The 26326-nt window shown below is 43.0% G+C and overlaps 1 protein-coding gene across 3 annotated transcripts; it reads left to right on the forward strand.

Annotated features, from left to right (window-relative positions):
* Positions 1–1246: 1246 nt before the first annotated feature.
* Positions 1247–25927, forward strand: neurl4 (neuralized E3 ubiquitin protein ligase 4). 3 transcript variants are annotated; one of them, XM_034856365.1, is made up of 29 exons: positions 1247–1483; positions 8346–8856; positions 8969–9028; positions 9113–9591; positions 10288–10399; positions 10515–10603; positions 12248–12320; positions 12414–12687; positions 13456–13637; positions 13800–13885; positions 14041–14203; positions 14316–14526; positions 14738–14814; positions 14958–15063; positions 15332–15501; positions 15735–15863; positions 16238–16383; positions 16574–16792; positions 17135–17233; positions 17397–17549; positions 17659–17826; positions 17990–18148; positions 18479–18658; positions 19942–20035; positions 20126–20233; positions 20332–20476; positions 22672–22784; positions 23589–23748; positions 23848–25927. In XM_034856365.1, exons 1-29 carry the CDS (start codon positions 1319–1321, stop codon positions 24050–24052), a joined length of 4836 nt encoding a protein of 1611 aa, XP_034712256.1. In that variant the 5' UTR covers positions 1247–1318; the 3' UTR covers positions 24053–25927. The 3 variants fall into 3 exon arrangements, with proteins under 3 accessions (XP_034712256.1, XP_034712257.1, XP_034712258.1); XM_034856366.1 differs by having other exon boundaries at positions 16241–16383; XM_034856367.1 differs by having other exon boundaries at positions 14985–15063.
* The last annotated feature ends 399 nt before the right edge of the window (positions 25928–26326 follow it).

Raw genomic sequence — 26326 nt, forward strand, 5'->3', positions numbered from 1 at the left:
TCCATTGCCTTATGCCTCACGGTATGGCTCCGTAGCAGAGATTTTGGTAAAAATAGGCTAACGATTGTGTCATAACAATTTCACATAACATAACATAACCTTTGGATTAGGATGGCAACAAGATCTTGGTTGCACATCCTGCTACCTCCACCTATGCCCTGCAGTGTCCTGCTGAACCCTGCTGAACCCTGCTACCTCCACCTATGCCCTGTGGTGTCCTGCTGAACCCTGCTGAAACCTGCTGAAGCCTGCTACCTCCACCTATGCCCTGTGGTGTCCTGCTGAACCCTGCTGAAACCTGCTGAAGCCTGCTACCTCCACCTTTGCCCTGTGGTGTCCTGCTGAACCCTGCTGAAGCCTGCTACCTCCACCTATGCCCTGCAGTGTCCTGCTGAACCCTGCTACCTCTACCTATGCCCTGCAGTGTCCTGCTGAACCCTGCTGAACCCTGCTACCTCCACCTATGCCCTGCAGTGTCCTGCTGAACCCTGCTGAACCCTGCTACCTCCACCTATGCCTTGTGGTGTCCTGCTGAACCCTGCCAAAGCCTACTACCTCCACCTATGCCCGCAGTGTCCTGCTGAACCCTGCCGAAGCCTGCTACCTCCACCTATGCCCTGCAGTGTCCTGCTGAACCCTGCTGAAGCCTGCTACCCCTACCTATCATTTCCTATGATCTCACCACGTTTGCCTCCCCACCGTTATGCTTTGGGTCCTACTTTTGCTGGAAGAAGTCTATGTTATAACTTCTTGCAGTTCTCGTTATTATTATTATTATTATTATTATTATTATTATTATTATTATTATTATTATTATTATTATTATTATTATTATTATTATTATTATTATTATTATTATTTCTTGAACAACACATTGATGTTCCACAACAAAACATGAACAGATTATGCAAGCAGAGTAGTTCTCATTCTCAACTATAAATAAAATGTTACAGACAATAAAATCCAAAATATTTATTTTTAACAGACCTCACAATTCAAACTAAACAAAAATTAAAACAAAAAACACCGATTTAAGCCAGATATATTTCCTAAAATAAAATATAAAGGCTTCAATTTATATAGCTTGAATATTAGAGTTGGATTTAGTTTTTAGAATTCTAATTAAAACAATCTTATAATTTATAAACAAGTGTCAAGCTAAAATGAATGCTGTATTGAGTAATTTTTTGTGTTACAGAAATGGGTGCGGTGCGGTCGGGGCAGTTCAGTCGTATCGATTGCAGTAGTCTACCGGCTGCCATAACGTTAGCTACTGTCGCAAATCCCGACTGTCGTGAATACTGGCCGCCCACTGAAGATGGCGGCGGAGCTGCATCCGCGGAGCGGAAAGCTGGTCGGCCTGTCCAACTCGAACCGAACCGCCCGGCGCAACCAGCCAGTCCAGGAATTCAACCATGGCCTGGTGCTTAGTAAGGAGCCGCTGAGGGACCGGGACGTCTTCACCGTCCGTATTGACAAGAAGGTAAACAACAACAGGCCCGGCGCTGCTGCTTCTCCTGAGCGGGGATGGGAGCAGCTCTTGAGGGACGGCCCGGGGGTCTGACTCTGTCCGCAGTGAGGGGGTTTTCCTACCCATGGTGGTTCACACTACTTGACAGCGACCACGGTTGTTGTGATTGTTGAGTGGCGCATTACAGACCCTGTCTGAGATTTAGCAGGGCCGGATGGACTTAATAAAGGAGTTGTTATGTATGGATTTGTTTAACAGACACTTAGCTAGCGAGTAACCGCTTGTGTTGCTTTGGTGAGTTAGCCATGCTAACGAGCCTCTAGCAGGAGCGAGCAGCGTGAGCTCAGGCTAGCTTTTCTGGAAGGTGCTATTGGGGCTCTGTTGTGTGTTGGCAAGGACTTGCTGTTGGTTATTGCACTACGGAAGCTCAACTAAGCTTATTAACGCAGCTCTATTAAGTTTTGTTTTGAAGGAGTCTGTGACAGTCGTAGGTGCCTGTCAGCCTGTCTGACAGTCTGTCTCTAATAATACTGCAGTGCTCATACCAGGTTGGACTATTCTAGTTACTCAAAGGCTATGCGTGAACCTTAATAGGCATACATGCTTACAATTAGTCTCAGCTATCAGTTACCAGTGTCATTAATACCATTCACAGTGGCATGTTACTATCCACACATCTTGATCCAAACAAAGCATATTCAGACCTTAACAAGCACTGATCAAGCAGCACTGCTGGTGTAACACAGGAAGAGTTTGATCACTAAAGGGAATAACTAATTAGTCACTAGTCTGTAAACATACATTATTCCTCTCTTATTGCTGGAACATTTTCTCACATTTCATCTGTCACATATTATTCCTCACAATTTAAAGATATTTTACAAAAAACATCAGCAAAGTATGGGAACTAAGTTTTTTTTTTTTGCTCTACTCTTCTTACTTCCACGTTTTCCTTCAATTCAATTTTCCTTCAATTTATGCAGATATAAATATTATTGTGTCCTTGTTGGTCCCAAAGAAAGCGATCCATATCTTCCAATTTCTGGGAAATATCTCCCTTTTATTCCTCAGTGAAAATGTCAGATTTTCCATTACAGATACTACTTTACTACGCACATTAATTTTTTAGAGGTTATGTACCAGTTTTTAGTGATTGCATTTTTTGCAGACAACCAGTAAAATGTTACCAAGAGACAACCATGTCATTCTTTATTCTTCTTATTTTGTAATCACACTTGCTGTTCCTAAAGATCACATAACCTAAAAATTACCTTAAACACATTCTCTTAAAATATGTTCACACGAGCAGAAGCTATGGGAATGTTTTGAACTCATTTTTCCATCTCCAACTCTGCTGTGTATTATGAAGAGGAAATTCAGTTCTTTCACCCATCTATTTCCTTGAATTTTGTAGCTCTCTTATCACTTAAACATAAGTGCTTATCTATAGCTTGTGCTGTGTTGTCTTTTGACTCAGGCGTCTCTATCCTATCAATGCTTGCGCACAGTGTTTTCATTTCTGCTGTTATCTGTGTAGGAGTGCTTTTCTGTTGAAATGGCTTCTGCCTCTGCAGCCTGCAACCATAGTGGGTTTGTCAACAACATGGCAGCTATGGAACTTGTGCCAGTGCCAAGTGGGCCACACACCCCTTTGAATGACAGTGTATGGCCCATGCATAGTTGGGTTTCTCAGGAAATCTACCATGATGAGATGGAGCTGCGTGTGAGCCAGTCAAGTTTATCAACACCTACTGTATGTAAATGATTATTCATCCCTTATGGTGCCCTCAGCCTGATAAGGGCTCTCATAAACAGCCTCATGCTCCGTCATGAAATGCATGCCTGAAAATCAATACTTTTCCATCAGAGAGCACCCAGATTGGCATGACTGCCCATCCTGTCTACTGAGCTACAATGGATGTTGGAAAATAAGTCCAAGAGAAAAAGCAAATTAAGTGAATTATCGGACCAGTTCGCCCTGCGATACTGTCAATGGTTTAGGGTTTGTATTTAAAGCTATGTGATTCACAGAAAGATAGAGGAATAGCACATAGTAGTAGCGTTGTAGTAGCAAGGAGTGGATTTTAAATTGGAGATACTGTGGCCTGCTGCATGATATTAGTCCCACCAATTAAAGCTAAACAATTAGTATATTTAATTGATTAGTTGAAAGCTACTCTAATAGAAGAGTCATCATTTTCAGTTCAGTTGTTAGCATTTGCTGGTTAAAAAAACAAAAGATAGTAAAATTAAAAAAAAATTGTTTATCGGCGGCCCGATTTTATCGGGCAATATTAGGCATTTCCCAAACTATTGACATTTATAATGGCCAATGAAAAAAAAACGTATAATTTATTTTTATACTTATATATAATGACAAATAAATTATTCTGATAAATGAGTGTTGCTGGTATGTCACCATGAAGGCCTGATTCACGCAGTGTCCTCGTAACAGTTGTTCTAAAGATGTGTCTGCTGCTAGAACTCTGTGTGGTATTAATCTGGTCTCTAATCTGAGCTGCTGTTAATTTATCCTCAGCAGCAGAGGTGACTCTTGGTCTTCCTTTCCTGGGGCAGTCCTCATGTGAGCCAGTTTTGTTGTAGTGCTTGATGGTTTTTGTCCCCACTGCACGTGGGGACACATTCATAGTTTTTTGCTATTTTCCGGATGACGGACCGTCATTTCTTAAAGTAATGATGGCCACTCGTTTCTCTTTAATTAGCTGATTGGTTCTTGCCATAATATGAATTCTAACAGTTGTCCAATAGGGCTGTCAACTGTTTATCAACCTGACTTCTGCACAACACAACTTATGGTCCCAACTCCATTAATAAGGCAAGAAATTCCACCAATTAACCCTGACAAGGCCCACCTGTGAAGTGAAAACCATTTCAGGTGAGTACCTCATGAAGCTCATTAAGAGAATACCAAGGGTTTGCAGCACTACCAAAAAAGCAAAGGGTGGCTACTTTGAAGAAACTAGAATATAAGACATGTTTTCAGTTATTTTACAGTTTTTTGTTAAGTACAAAATTCCATATGTGTTCATTCATAGTTGTGATGCCTTCAGTGATAAACTACAATGTAAATAGTCATGAAAATAACTAAAAAACGCTGAATGAGAAGGTGTGAACTTTTGGCCTGTACTGTATATAAAATCACCAAATACAATGAGGAAAATAAGTATTTGAACACCCCGCTATTTTTGAAAGTTCTTCCACTTAAAAATCATGGAGAGGTCTGAAATTGTCATCGTAGGTGCATGTCCACTGTGAGAGACATAATCTAAAATAACAAATCCAGAAATCACAATGTACGATTTTTTTAACTACTTATTTGTATTATATAGCTGCAAATAAGTATTTGAACATCTGAGAAAATCAATGTTAATATTTGGTACAGCAGCCTTTGTTTGCAATGACAGAAGTCAAACATTTCCTGTAGTTTTTTACCAGGTTTGCACACACTGCAGAAGGGATTTTGGCCCACTCCTCCACACAGATCTTCTTTTGATCAGTTAGGTTTCTGGGCTGTTGCTGAGAAACACGGAGTTTGAGCTCCTTCCAAAGATTCTCTATTGGATTCAGGTCTGGAGACTGGCTAGGCCACACCAGAACCTTGATATGCTTCTTACAGAGCCACTCCTTGGTTATCCTTGCTGTGTGCTTAGGGTCATTGTCATGTTGGAAGACCCAGCCTCAACCCATCTTCAATGCTCTAACTGAGGGAAGGAGGTTGTTCCCCAAAATCTCGCAATACATGGCCCCGGTCATCCTCTCCTTAATACAGTGCAGTCGCCCTGTCCCATGTGCAGAAAAACACCCCCAAAGCATGATGCTACCACCACCACGCTTCACAGTAGGGATGGTGTTCCACATGACTTTCTCCCATGACTCCTCTGGATCATCCAAATGGTCATTGGCAAACATAAGACGGGCCTTGACATGTGCTGGTTTAAGCAGGGGAACCTTCCGTGCCATGCATGATTTCAAACCATGACGTCTTAGTGTATTACCAACAGTAACCTTGGAAATGGTGGTCCCAGCTCTTTTCAGGTCATTGACCAGCTCCTCCAGTGTAGTTCTGGGCTGATTTCGCAACTTTCTTAGGGTCATTGAGACCCCACGAGGTGAGATCTTACATGGAGCCCCAGTCCGAGGGAGATTGACAGTCATGTTTAGCTTCTTCCTTTTTACAATGATTGCTCCAACAGTGGACCTTTTTTTACCAAGCTGCTTGGCAATTTTCCCATAGCCCTTTCCAGCCTTGTGGAGGTGTACAATTTTGTCTCTAGTGTCTTTGGACAGCTCTTTGGTCTTGGCCATGTTAGTAGTTAGATTCTTGCTGATTGTATGGGGTGCACAGGTGTCTTTACGCAGCTAACGACCTCAAACAGGTGCTTGTCTAATTTAGTATAATAAATGGAGTGGAAGTGGACATTTTGAAGGCAGACTAACAGGTCTTTTGGGGTCAGAATTGTAGCTGATAGACAGGTGTTCAAATACTTATTTGCAGCTGAATCATACAAATAAATAGTTAAAAAATCATACATTGTGATTTCTGGATCTTTTTATTAGATTATGTCTCTCACAGTGGACATGCACCCACGGTGACAATTTCAGACCCCTCCATGATTTCTAAGTGGGAGAACTTGCAAAATAGCAGGGTGTTCAAATACTTATTTTCCTCACTGTATTTTTTTGGTATCGGCCTTAAAAATCTTTATCGGTCGGGCTCTAGTCAACACAGTAAAATGGACCCACATAATGAAGTTCATTCATTGCTGATTACAAGCTAGCAATCAGACACAACAAAGGCTGGCAGTTAAATGGTGTTTTGAGCTACCGTTAGCAATGAAACAATCATAGTTAGCTAAAACGTTTTAAAATGATTTCCCTCATCTGTTATTACTTGTAATGAGAAAAGTTTATTTCATGGATTTCACAAATTTCAGTATGACATCTTATGCCGTAAACCATATAAATCTGAGCATTCTGAAATATGCACTGACTTACATCTGGGAGTGACGAAGAGAATTAAACGTACAGGTTTCCAGACCGATTTGCAGGGCAAAATCAAATTGCCAGCAGAGTGGGTGGGGTTTACCAAGTCTACTTAATTGATGAAATGAGAAAAATTGGCTGATAGATCGATAAGGAAAATAAGATTTTCTTTTGCACATGGTAAAGTCTATTATGGTATGCTCATTACTGTAGCGCATTCGGCCGCTGTTTTGCCCCCCCCCCCCAGACATTGCAATAGAAACAAAAAAAAAGGACTTTAGACTTAGAGGGAGAGAGAGAGAGAGAGAGAGAGAGGCAGACTCCCACTGGCTGGTGTTACATAAGCGAATGAGTAAAGGAAGGAGATGTCTGTCTCCTCCACACAGCAACCCGGTCAGGCTGAGTTACTACTAAATCTCTTAACCCAGATAGCTGGACTTCGTAGCACACTGCCTTACATAGCACCTGCCACAGAGCTGAGGAGGACACCATGGGAGCAGACGTAGGAGAGGAGGCAAACACAACAATATTTTAAAAATAATTTTGTTCTCAGAGGAAATTTTTTTTTGTTTGTTTTTTGCTTGGCAAAGAGGTGAGCTGCAGAAACTAACATCCCAGGAGCTTGTAGGGCTTTGATGTTATGTTCAAGGTCACTTCATCTGGGTGGATTTCTGCCAACTCTAACTGGAGTCCTGCAGAGTACCAGGGGAAACAGGAAAACAGGAAAGAGAAGAGGGGCTGAAGATTGAGCTTACGTTTTAGACTTCGTTCTCTTTTTCTGAGGAACAACCCTGCTGCAGGGGGCGCAGCAGGGTGACTGCAGCAAGCCAGGAGATCACTCCTCAGTGGGATTACGTGGGTTCATGCCCCTTTTTACCTTTTGTCGGCAAGCATCTGATGGGCTAAAATGTCTCTAAGTGAATCTCTACCAGCTGCACTGACTCTGCTGCTCTATAGCTGACACTGCACTCTACATCTCATACACATCATGGAGGCATGAAAAATAGAATTTAGCCCCAGAGATCAATAAAGTATCACATTAATGTGAACTGAAGAAATGGATATCTCCGGCTGCGTGTTACGCAACATGATTCCAATGCAGACCAAAGGAGTTTAGCACCGAATCAATTGTTTCGTGTTTTCATGTCTTTAATTATTTGGAAGTCAAGTTAATGGAGGTGAAGCTTGCTTGCTTATATATTGTATGCTTTGTGTGCAAAGGTTTAATGACACACTTTACACACTGATTACAGTTTCCATGGTCAACTGAATAAACAAAACATGTACAGCACTTGCAAATGACCTCAAGTGTTGCATACTCTCCTATTTGTTCTTTAATATGCTTTCCTGCACCTGGTCTAAATATAGTACTGAGAGATGAATTAGTTTGACCCTGGGTGAATTTATTTGCCACGTGACTGACATTGCAAGTTTATAATGGTGATTCTTGCATACTGCTAGAGATGCAGTCATTGGCACACTACACAAAGCTTTGTTTATTGTGTCACTTTTTGTTCAAACTGTCCTGCTTTGTTTTCAAAGAAGCCCTTCCTGAGCTACGTTCCTCACTGACAGAACGACTAAAAATAACAAGATGGATCATTGGAACAAGGCACACGTAGATATTTACCTGCAGTTTTTAGCACAGTGCTTTTAACATTGCAGCTTGGATATGTTTTAGTGATCAGAGCGACAGCTGCTGCCAACTGATTTGTCACAACTTATTGTATTCACCCCTGTCTCTAAATTTTATATCTTTATGAAATAAATTTTATAGTGTTTTGGCAAATTAATTGGTAACTTATGAAGGCAATGATGTTTCATTATTTCTGAATTGTATTCATTAACTCTTTCTCCTATTTCTCCTCAGGTGAACTCGTGGAGCGGTTCCATTGAGATTGGTGTGACGGCACTGGACCCGGCCGCGTTGGACTTCCCCAGCAGCGCCACAGGCCTTAAAGGCGGTTCCTGGATTGTGTCAGGCTGCTCGGTGCTACGTGACGGGCGTTCGGTCCTGGAGGAGTACGGCCGCGACCTCGACCAGCTAGCCGAGGGCGACAGAGTGGGCATTCAGCGTAGCGCCCGCGGGGAGCTTCACCTCTGGGTAAACGGCCAGGACTGTGGTTCGGCCGCAAGCGGCTTGCCGCCCAAGCTCTGGGCAGTGGTGGACCTGTACGGCAAGTGCACACAAGTAACGGTGGTGAGCTGTGAGCCACCACCGCCCTCTACAGAGAAAGAGACGATAGGGCGGGCAGAGGAGGTGGATGATGATGAGGAGGAGGATGAGGAAGAGGCGGTGGTGTCTGGGGGTCTGGAGGATGCGGGGATCACGGCACTGATGAATGTGGCAGCAATAAATGGAATGATAAATGGAAATGAAGGTAGGGGTGGCCTTTTTGTCAAAATGTTTTTTTTTTTTTTTTTTGTTTTTACAACCTCTATTCTGGGATTTGTTGTATTCACCTGTATCCCTTTCACTCTTTGCCTGGTCAGTGCCTGAGCTTAGCTGCAGCAGACCAGACAAGTTCCCCAACAACCTGCAGCCGGACACGGGTAAGAAATTCCTCCTCAGAGTAGTTGATGGACGTTGTGCAACATGACCGGTATTGACAACCTCCTCTTCCTCTCTTTCTACAGTTCTAACAGAGCACCAGCTCTTTGACGTGTTCAACAAAGCAATAGTATCTTTTTATCGCTCTGAGGATGAGGGGGGAGGGGAAGATGGTGGTGGTGGTGGCGGAGGAGGAGCAGGAGGAGGAGTTGGCGGTGGAGGAGGAAATTCAGGATCTGACTCCTCTTCGAGAAATGACAGGGGGAGCAGCAGTGGAGGAGGTGCAGTCAACTGCGACAGTGGGACAGGGACAGGAGGAACAGGCGGAAGTGCTGGAGAAGATGGAAACATGAACAACAGTTCCGCTAGTAACGGAGGGGTGGGGCTGGCGGTTGTGACAGGTGCGATGACCACCAACGACGCGCTGCTCTTCCACGAGAAATGTGGCACACTGATTAAACTGAGCAACAACAACAAGACGGCAGAGCGTAGGAGACCGCTGGACGAGTTCAATAACGGTGTGGTGATGACCAACCGGCCGCTCCGACACAACGAGATGTTTGAGGTGTTTACAGCCACACTACTCATTGCTGCAATTTTTGTTAATATGTGATCACTGGCAAGTAAAGAGTGACAGATGTGTCATTGTGATCATTTCAATTTAATTTAATTGAATTAATAATTTGTATTGATCCCCAGTGGGGAAATTACAATTTACACACTGTTTGTTAAAACACAGTACACACTGGCCGGAAATACACACACACGCTCAGGACCTACTCATGAACAAATAGAGAGAGGTCAGAGTGAGGGGGCTGCGACTGCTGAACAGGCACCCTGGTCCAGGTCACACTGAAACAAATATCACAGTACTGTATATCTCACCAGTAACAAATTTGAGATAACTCAGAAGTAGGGCTGAAAATAATGATTCTATATCAGTTCTTTGTCGGCTTTTGATTAATTGGTGATGAAAGTGACCTCTTTAAATTTATTGTTTTCTGGGACCAACGATTCAAACCTCAAAGATATTCAATTTCCTAAAGACCTGAAAACAAAGTAAAGTCGCATTCTCCCATTGGATCAGGTGGAACCAGCAAATACATAGCATTTTAGTCACATCAACTCCAGATGTTGACTTCATAACTGGAGGTCTGGTGCTATTCATCACTGGGCTTAAGGCAGAATAGGAGATAGAAGATCTCTTCATTTTAGCTGATGAATAATGAGATATTTAAATGTATTTCTGTTCTATTTTCAGATCCGCATTGATAAGCTGGTTGACAAGTGGTCAGGCTCAATAGAGATTGGCGTGACCACACACAATCCCAACAACCTGGACTATCCTGCAACTATGACCAATCTGCGCTCAGGTACACACACACACACAAAAAAAATGGACACATAACATAACAAACTCTATAAAACTATGTACAAAATAGTTGTTTATTGGGAAATCACTGACATTCTCCTGGCTGCTTGGATAAGGTACAATCATGATGAGTGGCTGTGGGATACTGACCAACGGGAAGGGAACCCGCAGGGAATACTGTGAATTCAGCCTTGATGAACTTCAGGTTTGTGGTGATGCAGACACACACTTTGTTGCCACCTACCGTGCTAGTTTGTCTGTATTTTCATCAGTGGTGAAAGAGGTATTCTGATCCTTTACTTACTGTATGGTGTACCACACTGTAAACAATACTCAGTTAAAGTAAAAGTCCTGCAATGGAAAATGTTACTTAAGTAAAAGTATGTAAGTAGGGCTGCACAATTAATTGTATTTTAATCACGGTCATGATTTTGGCTTCTTATGATCAAATTTGCGTGATCGAGCAATATTTTAAATGCGTCATTCTGTTCATAGAATGCGCCTTTTTTTTCTGCAAAGCCAATCTACCGCTCTGCAAACCACTGTCTGATCATGTGCTAGTCAGAGTTGTTCCCTGCACCGCAATGTAGACGGTCACAGCGGACAGAGTAAGCCCCGCCCCCATCCACTCACATACGGCTCCCAGCAACATGGAGAGACACAGTAGCGACCACGCCGGGCCACACTTCTGACATTTGTCCACAGTATTAACTGTTATTAACACAGCTGCATATTGTTAACCATGAGAGACAACCTGTATTTGTACCAGTGTTTCCGCTGGTAACTCTCCGCTGTTATCGCGGCCGCCACGTTGAAAAACACAGAAGTTATTGAATGCAATTGACTTCAGTCCGTAGTGAAATAGCGCGTGAGACGGATCCTGCTGGACATGGGCGAGAGATGTTGCCCACGGCCTGTAATAGTCCATAAAAATGCAGTGCAGTGACGACACAGACATATATACACACACTCTATGTAACTCTGCTGACCTGCCATTTGACCCGTGCTGTACCCATTCATAATGAATCAGCTGTGAGAAGCAAACCACCCCCCTATCTCTTTTTATCATTGATGAAAGTGGGTAAAGGAGCCTACTCTGAGATCATTTTTTAAATATATCCTAGGCTATGTATTTCAGATCATTTTCATGTAAACATGTATTGCAGCTGTATATTTTCAATCTGGGTTGGAAACCCTGTTTTTGCATTTAATTTTAATCCCAATCTGTTTTAGTAAAAGAGTTTGTTATAAATGGCTTTGACCTTAAATTGAACAAGCCAACTTTGTAGAAAAAAAGGTATATAGAGGTACAGTATATATCGTGTAACGCCATTCAACCAAAAAATACAGAGATATGAGTTTTAGTCCTGGACTAGTAGAAGATCTCTAGCACAATATGGATGTGAAAGCAGTTATAAATAGAAAGCAGTTATAAATAGCCTCCGCTCAATGCATAAAAATCTTGAAACTATCCAAACAGCTCTGTCGATCAACTAAATGTTTAATCAGCTCATCCTTTCAGCTGTACTTGTAGGCCTGTATATTGTTGGGTAGTTTATTTTATAATAAAACATTGTAATTTATAAACTACATATGTTTTCTGTGCAAAAATCATAATTTGGTAAGTAACCATTAACTAAAGCTGTCAGATGAATGTAGTGGAGTAAAAAGTAGAATATTTATCTCTAAAATGTTGCGAAGTATAAAGTGGCATGAAAAGAAAACACTTAAGTAGAGTAGAAATACCTAAGTTTTGTACTTAGAGATAGTACTTGAGTAAATGTACATAGTTACATTCCATCACTTTTTTTTTAAATAATCTCCATCAATTACTCTCATCCACGTTTAGGAGGGAGACCTCATAGGGTTGATGCGCAAAGCCAGTGGAGCGCTCCATTTCTACATCAATGGCATCGACCAAGGTAAGAAATGGTGTAACTGAGACTGTTGGCTGGTGAGTAAGTGTTATTAAAGCAACTCAGTTTCCACTTCTAACCACTCTGTGTCTTTCCAAGGTGTTGCAGCAGCCCAGACCCCCGGCGTGGTCTACGGTGTGGTCGACCTCTATGGCATGGCGGTCAAAGTCACCATAGTCCACAACCACAACCACAGTGACCGCCTCAGACGCAACAACGCCATCATGAGGGCTCTATCGCCCGATGTTGGCCGGCCCAGGCCAGCTCTTTCTCTCACTCCAGACTCAGAGGGGCCCGACCGACTGCTCTTCCACGCCAACTGTGGCCAGAAGGCCGCCATCATCAGTGAAGGCAGGACTGCGCTGAGGCCACAGTGAGTTGAACCAGAGATGTCTGTCAGATTTATTTACAACTCACACATGAAGTTAACTTTGAAGTTGTATTTGACGTTACATGTGAAGTTGGATGTGGTTCTGAAATATAAGCAAATAATAATGCACAATAATAAGCATCTGAGTTACTATGAACATTATTTACCAACACTAAATGTTATAACCAACAGCAGATAACAAGGAACAATACTAAGAATTATATTTATTTCTCTGTAACAATTAACATAAATGTAACATATTTTTCAGTAACAAAAACTGAGAATAAGCCACATCTGCTACAGCACACAGATGCATAACGGAGCAAACAGTGTAATACAATAGCTAAGCATGTGGCTCCACAGCTCTGGTCTGTTTACCGGCGATTGCAGGGTTTCCACATCGTGGTAATCCACCGCGATAATAAGGATATTTAAAATGAAAAGGGTAACTGTTATCGTCAACATATTTACCGTGGTTCACCGGTAATTGTTACATCCCTAGTCCAGACCGATCTTCCCGACCTCAAATTTTGGGGCTATGTTTGGCTGGTATAAAAGTCCACTTTACTTGTCTGAGGATAACATTTCTATGTGTGGAAAGTGTTAGATTGCCTTAATAGTGCTCAGAAGGTTTCAAAAGGTTTGGTAAATACTTCAAAATGAAAGAACTGTTCAGTTTTTATAGTTATATGGTCTAATTCTGAGGATGGAAATCCATGGAGCACTTTAAACGTAAACAGAGTGATATACTCCACTCATGTGCTTTCACAGTGCGACTGATGACTTCAACCACGGCGTGGTCCTGAGCAGCCGGCCACTGCGCTCCAATGAAGTGTTCCAGGTTCGAATTGACAAGATGGTAGACAAGTGGGCGGGTTCCATCGAAATCGGTGTCACAACGCACAACCCTGCATACCTGCAGCTGCCCTCAACCATGACCAACCTGCGCTCAGGTAAAACACAATCTGCATTGTAAAAGTGGGTCTTATTTTTTGTCCAAGTCTTTTCTGAGATTCCTGATAAAAGTTGCGTGATATAAAAGTCCCTGAAAGTCTGGGGGAGTTTATGAGATACCTTTCAAACAGAGATCCCACAACTGTCCTATTGTTTTCCAGGGACGTGGATGATGACGGGGAATGGCGTAATGCACAACGGAACAACAATACTGGATGAGTACGGACACAACCTGGACCGGCTCAAGGTGAGTGAATTTCTTTTTTTTTTGTTACTCAGCTGACAGTCACTCACTGCTTTTATACCCATCACCCTCTTTCCACCTTCTTCCTCACACAACACTTGTGACATTTTCCTTTTGCATGTTTATTAACCCTTTTTCCACATTTTTGCCTCTTGCAGGCGGGTGACACAGTAGGTGTAGTGCGGAAAGAAGACGGCAGCCTCCACTTCTTTGTAAATGGCGTGGCTCAGGGCCCAGCAGCCTGGAACATCCCCCCCAGTGTCTATGCCGTGGTCGACCTCTATGGCCAGGCTGCCCAGGCCACCATCATGGACGACATGGGTGAGAGAGGGAGGAAGACAAACGGCGCTTCATTTAGAACTGTTAAGATACTAAACTCATAAAGAGTCCACTTTAGACAATGTCAACTTCTATCTATTTCCCCTTTTGTTAGTGGACTTCCTGCCTCTCCCAGAGGACAGCTCAGAGGGACCCACAGCCATGTCCCCTGGGAGCCCCTGCTCAGTCGGAGGGGTCAGCACAACCAACGACCTGCGTTTCCACCACCTACACGGCACCAACGCCGTCATCACCAACGGGGGGCGCACCGCCCTGCGTCAGAACTGCCGAAGCGAGTTCAACGACGCTATTGTCATTTCCAACAGGTGATAAACAGGAATGATGATGAACTTTTAGCGAATCACATCTTGTGTAGACAAAGTTATGAACAACATTGACCGATATTGAAATTCATACACATTTGTGAAAACATCTCTCAGTTCATCTCGCATGCGCTGAGAGCAAAGACTAAACAGCATTGAGATAATCTGTTGTGATGTAGCTGAGTCAGGATTTTAACGTGTTACCTCCTTGCAGGTGCCTTCGAGATGGAGAACTGTTTGAAATCATTATTCAGAAGATGGTGGACCGCTGGTCGGGTTCAATAGAAGCAGGTCAGTTATTTCTTTATGTCCACTCTGCCTTACTATCCCTCTTTGACATGACAATAAAATATACTGTATGTAACCTAACATTTATCTCAACGACGGCATTTTAGACATCCTGTTTAAATATGTTTCATGTGTAATCACCACAGATTTTCTCCTCCCCCCTCTGTGTCCAGGAGTGACAGCCATCAGGCCAGATGAGCTCGAGTTTCCTAACACTATGACTGATATCGACTATGACACTTGGATGCTCAGGTAGATGAAGGCTCAATATAGCGTTTTAGTTGTTCTTCCAGCTAAATCTTTAATAATCTTTTCAAATAACGAAGAAGCAAATGTGTTCTCATCCAGTATAAGGCAGAATATCAAAGGATTATTGTCCAGCGTTACCATGAGGACTTCCAATTTGAATCTAGTATTAAGAATTTGATATCCGTTGACGGCCTCACTAAAACACTATACGTTTATTGAAATTCAGATCCTTAATTCAAAACATGTATTTGTTTTCCTCCTCCTCTCACAGCGGTACGGCCATCATGCAAGATGGCAACACGATGCGCAACAACTACGGTTGTGACCTGGACTCCCTGACCACGGGCTCACGGATTGGCATGATGCGCTCAGCCAGTGGCGACCTCCATTATTACATCAATGGTGTCGATCAAGGAGTCGCCTGCACCGGGCTGCCATCAGGTAGTCAGTGGAAGTCAGGAATGTGAAATCAGGACTCTGCTGCAGCCAGATAGTTAACATTTGTTAAGAGTGTAGGTTTCAGTGTTTCATTTGATGACCCAATGCTTTATTCATGTCTCTCTCTCTCTCTCTCTCTCTCTCTCTCTCTCTCTCTCTCTCTCTCTCTCTCTCTCTCTCTCTCTCTCTCTCTCTCTCTCTCTCTCTCTCTCTCTCTCTCTCTCTCTCTCTCTCAGAGGTGTATGCTGTGATCGACCTGTATGGTCAGTGTGTTCAGGTGTCCATCACCAGCTCCTCAGGCCCGCTGGACAACAGCCTCTGTACCAGCAACATTACTGAGAAGAGCTTTCCCATCCACTCACCAGGTACACATTTCCACAACAGAAGCTTTGGGATTGAATGGAAAGTCTGTAAAAAGCTTAGTAAAATACTTTTTTTAATGTAGGTTTTAAACAACATACTTTTGATAGGTTGATGATTTTTAAGTGTGTTTTGTAGTTATTTGTTTAATAGCAAAGGTAAAAGGTAAAGAAATGTAAAAAGGAAATACAGGGAGTAAAGACAAAAAAACATCACCTTAACTGTCCTCAAGGCCTCATCTCCATATTTCTACTTCTCTCTGTGTGTGTGTGTGTGTGTGTGTGTGTGTGTGTGTGTGTGTGTGTGTGTGTGTGTGTGTGTGTGTGTGTGTGTGTGTGTGTGTGTGTGTGTGTGTGTGCGTGTGCGTGCGTGTGTGTAGTAGCAGGCGTTGCCCATCGGCTCCACAATAAACACGGTAAGAACGTGGTGTTGCTCGGCGATGGCTGCCAGGGCGTCAGAGTGGGAGGTTACGCTCACGGCATCGTGTTCAGTGCGAAGGAACTGAAAGCGGACGAGCTGTTTGAGGTAAGCTTACCTGGAAATGCTTGGAAAATGAACCTGCTACCCACGACGTTTTTTAAATTTATTTTTCATTTGAATATTTATCTCAATACCTGTATCTGTGTATGCTAGTAATTCAATTGTCTTCAATAAAAACAACATGTTTAGGGTTTTCCCTCCTGACTGGTACTTGTTTTTTCTCTGTTCTCTGCAGGTGAGGATTGATGAAGTGGATGAGCAGTGGTGCGGTTCGCTGCATATTGGTCTGACCACACTGGCCCCTCCAGAGTTGCCTTCCTGCCCGCTGTCAGGTCTCTCCCCCTCCCTCCCGCAGCTTCGCACCAAGGTCACCTGGCTGCTCTGCGGCTCTGAGGTCCGTCGCAACGGTGTGCTGCAGCGCCAGAACTACGGCTGTTCACTGGACCGGCTGACGGTAAGCTGCAACTCCCTGCTGTCTGAGCAAAGTCATATCAAAGACCTTTAAACCCTCCAGGATCTCTCCTTCTGTCTCCGATTCATTGGCTGAACCCCTCTAGCTGCTTAAAAGTCCTGACCTTAAAACAGCACCCAAAGCAATTAGTAAAATGTGCTATAAATAAAAAAAGAACTGCTATGCACATAAGGAGAAGCATTAGCAGACAGGATCACAGATCAGGACAAACAATGCATTCATATTTAACATGTCACAGGTATTTAATCACACACCAGTAGCACATCAGCATTCTTCACCATTCGCAGTGCCTGTAGTACTCACCTGAACACGATTGTTTCTTAGGTTGGCAACCGTGTTGGTGTGAAGAGGTGCAGTGACGACACCATGCACATCTTTATTGATGGTGAAGACATGGGGCCTGCTGCGACTGCAGTAGCCAAGGTACACACACACACACACACACACACACACACACACACACACACACAGACACACACACAGACAGACAGACAGACAGACAGACAGACAGACAGAGACACACACACACACACACAGCCACATTGCCTCTTGCTGCCATTCAGCACTTCTTTTTGGCCCCCAGCAGAATGTGTATGCAGTTTTGGACCTGTATGGGCGGGTAACAGCAGTTTCCATCGTGAGCTCTTCGTTGATAGAGGACATGGAAAGCGTGAAGGCGCCCTCGCTTTCCTCAGACAGCTGCAGCGAAGGAGAGGAAGACTGCACCCCCGTCAGAGAGGTAGGCACACAGTCTGTCTGTTAACAAAAAAACAAAACGTGTTATTTACTGCATCATTAAACTTCCTGAGAAAAACTCGGTCTCTTCCCGTCTCTTCTTGTCAATACAGGCTGAGACTGAGCCGTGTGCGCTGGTGCCCACCGTCATGGCGTTCCTGGAAAACCACGGCAAAAACATCCAGCTGTCCAATCAGAACCTGACAGCAGCCAGAGTGTCCAGCTACAACCAGGGCCTGCTGGTCACCGCCCAGCCGCTGGCTCGCCAACAGCTGTTCCAGGTGACACAACTGTGTGGTTTGGTGTCTAGAAGTGGTCCGGCGCTACGTATAGCTTCATTATACCGGTCCATCCCATACTAGCAAAAAATATACCGAATGTGACAACAAGGTATTTTAGACGGTGACTGTTCCACTCTGTCAACAGCCTCTCTTTCTTTACCAGTTTCAAATAGACCGTCTGAACCCATCATGGACGTCGTCGCTGTCGTTAGGGGTGATAGGTCACTCCCCCGACCGGCTCAACTTCCCCTCCACAGCGTGTTGTCTGAAACGCTCCGCCTGGCTGCTGCAGAGAGACTCCATCTTCCACAACTCCCTCAAGGTTCTCACACACACACACACATACAGACACACACACATACAGACACACACACACACAGACACAGGCACACAGACTCACACACACTCACCAACTTAAACACACACACACACACACACACACACACACACACTCTTAAACACAATATATATCATGCTGGAGTTGTCTATGGATTTATGTCTTACATGATAAAGTGTGTGTTCTCACTCAGCCTCTTTGACTGACTGATATTTTGTCATTTCTCTCTCACACACTGACACCATCATCCCTCCAAACACTTTTTTTCTTTCTACTAACCACTCTCTCCTTCCTTCCTTAATCTCTCCTCCTCAGATATGTGAGAACTATGGTCCTAATCTTGACACTTGTCCCGAGGGGACGGTGTTGGGTCTGCTGGTGGACGCCAGCAGTTGTCTCCACCTCTACGTCAATGGCATGGACCAGGGTGTGGCGGCGCAGGACATTCCTTCACCCTGTTACCCCTTCATCGATCTCTACGGCCAGTGTGAACAGGTCAGCACTTAAAGGACAATTCCGGCCAATTTTTCCGTTAATCTTGACAGCTATAGGTACGCGCGTCTAGTTGATAAAATGAGCCGAATCGGTGTGTTCGACACAGAGTATCTGCAGCTACGTGTACGAGCTTCCCATGAGCTAAAACTTAAAGCAGTTGTCGTGGCAAATTTTAGAGTGTTGTTGTGCCTCTTAACAGACACACAATGCCATTGATATGTATGACGGACGAGGAGACAAGAGACCTTCTGAATTCAATTTACCAGGAATTTGCGAAGGAAATGGCCGACCAAGGTTAGGACAAGCCGTGGGACGTCCTGCGAAGTCAATGGAAGACGCTCAAACAGCGAGACATGTCTCAAAAAAGAGACTTGCAGCGGTGCCAGAGGGACAATAAAAGACAAGTTGCATCTGCATCATCATAGCGTTGTTGTTTTATTATTATAGCTTGATATGTCGCTATCAGCTGGCACATAAGCACTATGACAACTTGTCCCAAATTGATCATGTGTTGGTAGACGGCGCAATCCATTTTGTCTAGAAAAACGCTCGGTGCAATTCAGTGCAAAAAAGAATGAAAACATCTCAAAATGTCTAAAATCTATTTGAAATACCAATTGGATCTCAAAACAGCATGTGACGTCATTAGCACAGGTTTTTATACACTTTAGAGAACGTTTGATGGAAACACACTTTCACCAGCTTCATTCACATGTTTTTTTTTTTTTTACCAAACTGCCAAGACTCCGACTCCCCAACACCAGATCCATCACACACAAAATGGATGAGCTACACTCGGAACTGCTGCGTTATGATTTTCACAAAAGCCTGGCTGAACACACAAGTTTATCACAGACGGCAGCTAGCAGATAACAGCTAGCAGATAACTGCTAACAGGAAGAGCTAGCTACCTGCAGGATAGAGCAGGGGGGGTGAAGAATTTAAACAATGTCTGAGTTGAAGACACATCTTTTTGTCACGCGTGGAAGCTCGAGGACGTAGCTGCAGACACTCCATGTTGCCTTCTTTCAGTTGAAAGTACTGGCATATTCATAGCGATCAAGATTAACGTAAAAATTGGCCGTAATTCTCCTTTAAGACGCATAGACACACTGAAACGGTCACATCAGTCTGATTTTTTTTTATTTTTGCTCGTAAAATGGCTTACACCATACATGAATTATCTGAAAAGCAATAAATCGTTGTTTACATATTTCAGCATTACATCACTATGAACAAAATCTCACGATGATATGCTAATGAAGGTTGTGTCACCATGGCAGGTTACTATAGTAAAAGACAGTGTGCCAGCTGTTGGTGGTGAGAATGGTGAGACCCGTTGTCAAGGCGATATGGAGAAGGCGGACATGGTTGACGGTAAGAAGCCACAGGATGCTGTTTGTTTCCCTTTTTTGAATTTAGGTTCTGCTCAGCCTTGACTTTTATCCATTTGGCTTCTACATGCAGGAATCAAAGAGAGTGTGTGCTGGACACCTCCTCCAGAGATCAACCCCAACAAGACCTGTGAGTACCAGGCACTGTGCTCACGCTTCAAGGACCTGCTCACGTTACCAGGTGAGTTTTACCTCGAACCCTTTCTACCCTGATCTCTGTCTCAGATCTAAACTCAGGTAACCATCACAATCTTTGTCTTCTTTACCTCCGCCCGTCAGATGGCTATTTTGACGAAGACGCAAAATACAATCTGTGCTACTGCGAGTCCTGCCACAAGCTTCGGGGTGACGAGGCTTATTACAAGAGAGGAGAGCCGCCGCGGGACTACGCCCTGCCCTTCGGATGGTGCCGCTTCGCCCTCAGGTGAGAGGACACGTGATAGAGCAGCAGGTTTTGTGTCCCTTCTATGTTTATGTCTTTAAAACCTGAAGAAAATCTTTGTTGTTTACATGTAAAGCTACTTTATTAATTACTACAATAAAATAAAACCGAAAGGACACAAAGTCCCGAAATTTTACATCAAAAGAAATCTGTTTTCTAATTTAGAGGCCATGTATTTATAATCTGTAATTAACATGTGTTGCATGAGTATATCTGTAGTTATATACAGTGCCTTGCGAAAGTTTTCGGCCCCCTTGAACTTTTCAACCTTTTGACACATTTCAAACATAAAGATATAAAAAATGTATTTTTTGTGAAGAATCACCAACAAGTGGGACACAATTGTGAAGTGGAACGAAATCTATTGGATATTTTTAACTTTTTTAGCAAATAAAAAACTGAACAGTGGTGTGTGCAAAATTATTCGGCCCCCTTGCGTTAATACTTTGTAGAGCCACCTTTTGCTGCGATTACAGCTGCAAATCGCTTGGGGTATGTCTCTATCAGTTTTGCACATCGAGAGACTGACATTTTTGGCCATTCTTCCTTGCAAAACAGCTCGAGCTCAGTGAGGTTGGATGGAGAGCGTTTGTGAACAGCAGTTTTCAGTTCTTTCCACAGATTCTCGATTGGATTCAGGTCTGGACTTTGACTTGGCCATTCTACCACCTGGATACGTTTATTTTTGAACCATTCCTTTGTAGATTTTGCTTTATGTTTTGGATCATTGTCTTGTTGGAAGATAAATCTCCGTCCCAGTTTCAGGTCTTTTGCAGACTCCAACAGGTTTTCATCCAGAATGGTCCTGTATTTGGCTCCATCATCTTCCCCTCAATTTAACCATCTTCCCTGTCCCTGATGAAGAAAAGCAGGCTCAGACCATGATGCTGCCACCACCGTGTTTGACAGTGGGGATGGTGTGTTGAGGGTGATGAGCTGTGTTGCTTTTACGCCAAACATATCGTTTTGCATTGTGGCCAAAAAGTTCGATTTTGGTTTAATCTGACCAGAGCACCTTCTCCCACATGTTTGGTGTGTCTCCCAGGTGGCTTGTGGCAAACTTTAGACGAGACTTTTTATGGATATCTTTGAGAAATGGCTTTCTTCTTGCCACTCTTCCATGAAGACCAGATTTGTGCAGTGTACGACTGATTGTTGTCCTATGGACAGACTCTCCCACCTCAGCTGTAGTTCTCTGCAGTTCATCCAGAGTGATCAGGGGCCTCTTGGCTGCATCTCTGATCAGTCTTCTCCTTGTCTGAGCTAAAAGTTTACAGGGACGGCCAGGTCTTGGTAGATTTGCAGTGGTCTGATACTCCTTCCATTTCAAAATGATCGCTTGCACAGTGCTCCTTGGGATGTTTAAAGCTTGGGAAATCTTTTTGTATCCAAATCCGGCTTTAAACTTCTCCACAAAAGTATCTCGGAGCTGCCTGGTGTGTTCCTTGGTCTTCATGATGCTCTCTGCGCTTTCAACAGAACCCTGAGACTATCACAGAGAAAGTACATTTATACAGAGACTTGATCACACACAGATGGATTCTATTTATCACCATCAGTCATTTAGGACAACATTGGATCATTCAGAGATCCTCGCTGAACTTCTGGAGTGAGTTTGCTGCACTGGAAGTAAAGGGGCCGAATAATTTTGCACGCGCCACTTTTCAGTTTTTTATTTGCTAAAAAAGTTTAAAATATCCAATAGATTTTGTTCCACTTCACAATTGTGTCCCACTTGTTGGTGATTCTTCACAAAAAATACATTTTCTATATCTTTATGTTTGAAGCCTGAAATGTGTAAAAAGGTTGAAAAGTTCAAGGGGGCCAAATACTTTCGCAAGGCACTGTATATTGAGGTGGCAGTAGCTCAGTCCGTAGGCAGTTGGGTTGGGAACTGGAGGGTTGTCGGTTCAAGTCCCCGTATTGACCAAAGTACGGAGTATGGAGTGGTAGCTGGAGATGCCACTTCACCTCCTGGGGAACTGCCAGGTGCTCTTGAGCAAGGCACCGTACCCCATCTGCTCAGGGCGGTGGTCTAGCTGGCTTTATTTCAGGCCTGTGTGTAGTGATTACTAACAAACAGAATGCCATTCTGTTTCCATTACAAATTGTAATTTCATCAATACACGCTATGAATTAATAAATTAAGTATATATGCGTGTCTCCTCTTTGCGCAGGATCAAGCCCCACTGTGAGGTTTCTAATGCACTGAAGAAGTGGCACATCGCGTACCACGGCAGCAGTGTAGGAGCCCTGCGACGCACGCTGGACCACAGCCAGCTGCTGCCTGGTAGGAAGAGCACTTTGTTATGGCTTTGACAAAAGAGTAAAGACTTACACAAATGATTTAAAGGAATGCTTCTAAAATTAGGGGCATCAGCTGAACTAGGGGCAATTTTGGGAGCCAGCATCTTGAGGGCCACAAAGGAAAAGTGCAAAATAACTTTTCCATCTCACTTTCAGGACTTTCTGTCATTTTTTAATGAAAAACTATACTGTGACATTTGTTATGACATACTATACTATGCCTTTTTATGGCATACTATGCTATGACTTTTGTAATTTTTTTATGGCATACTATGACTTATTGCCATTTTTTTATTCCATACTATACTATGACTTTTTCTATAATTCTTTTGACATACTTTTCTGAGTTTTATTTTCCATGACATACTATATACTGACTATTTTATAATTTTTTACGATTTGTTTTTATACAGTGACTTTTTGTCATTTAGTATTACATAAGTATACTAGTCGTTTTTAATGAAATAGTATACTAATGAAATAGTATACTATTACTTTTCCCGACTTTTTCTGTAACTGTTTTTACACTATACTATGACTTTTTTATGATATACTTTAATTGCTTTTTCATGGCATACTATACTATGACTTTTTATGACATACTACACTATCATTTCTTGATGACATTTTTCATGACACACTATAGACTGACTTTTTATGACAGACTATGACTTTTTATGACATACTGTACTATGACATTTTCGATGGCATACTATACTATGACTTCTTGTGGCATTTTTTTATGCAAAACTATGGTCCAAACTATGAATGCATTTTGTTGTTGCAGGGACGTCGTCCATCTTCTCAGTGTCCCCAGTGAAGGCGGAGGGGCCTAATGGCTACAGTGAGCCAGAGGAGAACAGCGCCCCCGGCAAGGAGGTTCCCAGAGTGCGTCTCTCCCCCACTATGCGCTACTCCGGCATGGAGATCTTTGCCCCCAAAGTGCAGTAAGTCTACATGGTTCAGAAAATCTCTAATACAGTTGATAGGTTTGCATCATATTGAAGAGCTAGCATTTATTGATAGTTGTCCGTCTCCTTGTGCAGATTTCGGGACCCTCGTTCTCACCGCAGTCACCAGGCTCAGGTTGGGTTCCAGGTGTGTGTGCGTCCAGGCTCCTACAAAGTGGGGCCACAGACGCTTGGCCACAGCGAACCCCTGGACCCTCGCTTCAGCAACTCAGAGATCGAGTGGATCACAAAAGAGCAGGGTGGCACACTCCTCTACGGACTGCTGATCCGGGTCGAGTGAATGGAGTAACGAGTGAGGCATTCGGGTGGAAGTGGGGAGGGTCTGTGTGGTGCTCCTCGTACTTTGAATAAACTGACAACCAAATCCAACCCCTGCCTTGAGCGAGAGACTCCTCTGGAATCCAGCTGTTCCAATTGTGGATTGTTGACAATTCAGCATTATTGATTAGTTTTGTTTATTTTGTTGGTTTTTGGTTGTTTGCTCTTGGACTCTTTTAATGGCCGGGAGCTACGGCGGTTTCAAAGAAGAACAGACACTGCCTGCACTTTATGTTTTGGACACACGTGGGCGATTTTTAAACTAACTTGTCCATCGACTTGACACGTTTGTTCATTCTCTACAGTTTTTTTTTTGTTGCCACAATTTAGTTGACATTCTCCCCAACATATTTTCTCCCACACACAAGAACAGCTATTTCTTGACCTTTTGGCACTTATTTTAACACGTATCCATATGCTTTGGTTAGATATTTTTTTAATTTGGGAGGAGCTGTCCCCTGCCAACCTGCACGTTAACGGACTGTCACCTAAAGAGACTGAAACGTGGTTAAAATCAATAATAAAAAAAAGAGGTTTTCACAAAAATATAAAAAACAGAATGAAACTTGAATCTGAGAATGAACCCAAGAGTGTCTTGTGATTGTGACTTCTTTGGGGGGGATTCAGAACTGGAGGGAATGTTTACACATGTACCACTGTATGTTGCTGTTCTCTTTGTGTCTCCAAATTAGCAACTTCATCACAATCGGATTTATTTAACTCCTGATTATCAGTTAAATTCTGTGTTGGCCCCCTAACATCTGACTCCTTCTGTCAAATAGAAAACATTCACAGGCTTTAAACTGAGGAGAAAACTGGAACTTCAGACAGATTGACAATTGACTTTGGACAAAGATGATCCATTATGAGATATTTAAAACTATATATAAATTAGATTTACCTACAGAATTGGTAAGTTTTGACACAGGAAAAGGGGAAAAAGTAAAAGTTTGACCATTTAGGAAATGCACTTTTTCTCTTTCTTGCTGAAAGTAGGATGAGATTGCTGCCATACTCATGTTTTTATGGGAAATATTCATGTGAGCATACAAGCGCGAGTTGTATCAAACACATCCTCGAGCAAACTCTTTGTAAAAGAGCGAATATTCAACGTCAAAAAGTTACATGCAGTGAAGCCAAAAGGTTTGAGTGGTTTTCCACACCACTCCCGCTGTCTGGCTTCCCCTCATGGTTTGGTCTACTCTGATCTATCCTCCAGTCAAGTGGGACTCTGTTTACCTGGCAAGACTGCCAGAGCCAACGTGTAGTGTCTAGATCAGCAGGACGTCGAGTCATCAATATCCCACGACCAACGCTGGTGTTTACATGTGAATGTTCTTCATTAGGGCTCATTCTTTTATTCCAACTAACATTAATTTACATTTGTCAAAGGTTCATACAAGTGTTTTATTTCATTCAAAACATCCACCTGATGGTTGATTGTATGTGAACAGCTTTCCAAAGGGTTTTCTTTTCACCATTCTCAGTCACAAATTTGATAACCCTGCTACAAAACATGAAACCCCAACATTTTTCAAGGCATAGTTTTGATGAGTCAAACTTAAAAATTCTCATTGAAGAAGCTCAGTCACCTTCTAAGAGCAGCTGCGATCTGACTGATGGAAGATCTACGGGGTTTAGCAGAAGGAAAACCTTCTAATCAAGAAATGTGAAAAATACGATATGGGTTATTTACAGCCCAGTGCTGCTTTGTACAATTTCATTTGTATTGTTCTCTTTATTTGTTTTCTGTATGTTGCGTTGTACAGGATGTTACATAACAAATCAAATCTTCCTGATTTATAAAAAAATAAACTGACGGACAGTATGCACAGAAGGATGGTTAAAGTTGTTTTTTGGTGCAGGCTGGGGAAAAAAAAGATGTCATGAAGAAAAGACAACCTGACGGAGCTTTTGGTTCCTTTTTTTATTTAGAATAGGAAAAAAAGTCCGGTCACTGACATGTTATTGCAGTGTTGCATACTTACTCATTCACACCTTTTCCAAAATGCAGTAGACTAATTACTCGTTAAGGCCAATAGTGGGTTTTTTCATAGCTTTTTACAGAAATGGCTGCTTCGGGGGCAGCGCCTTCCCGCCATTTAAGAACAGACACACACAAAGTAATGTAAAGAGACAGACTCCAACAACTAAAAAACAATTGCTTGTTTGCTGTCCCACAGATGTATGACTATATGATGCCATAACTGTAGCAAAGAACAACAACGTACCTCTG

The sequence above is a fragment of the Etheostoma cragini genome, chromosome 19 (genome assembly GCF_013103735.1).
Source record: "Etheostoma cragini isolate CJK2018 chromosome 19, CSU_Ecrag_1.0, whole genome shotgun sequence".
NCBI classification, from domain to species: Eukaryota; Metazoa; Chordata; class Actinopteri; order Perciformes; family Percidae; genus Etheostoma; species Etheostoma cragini.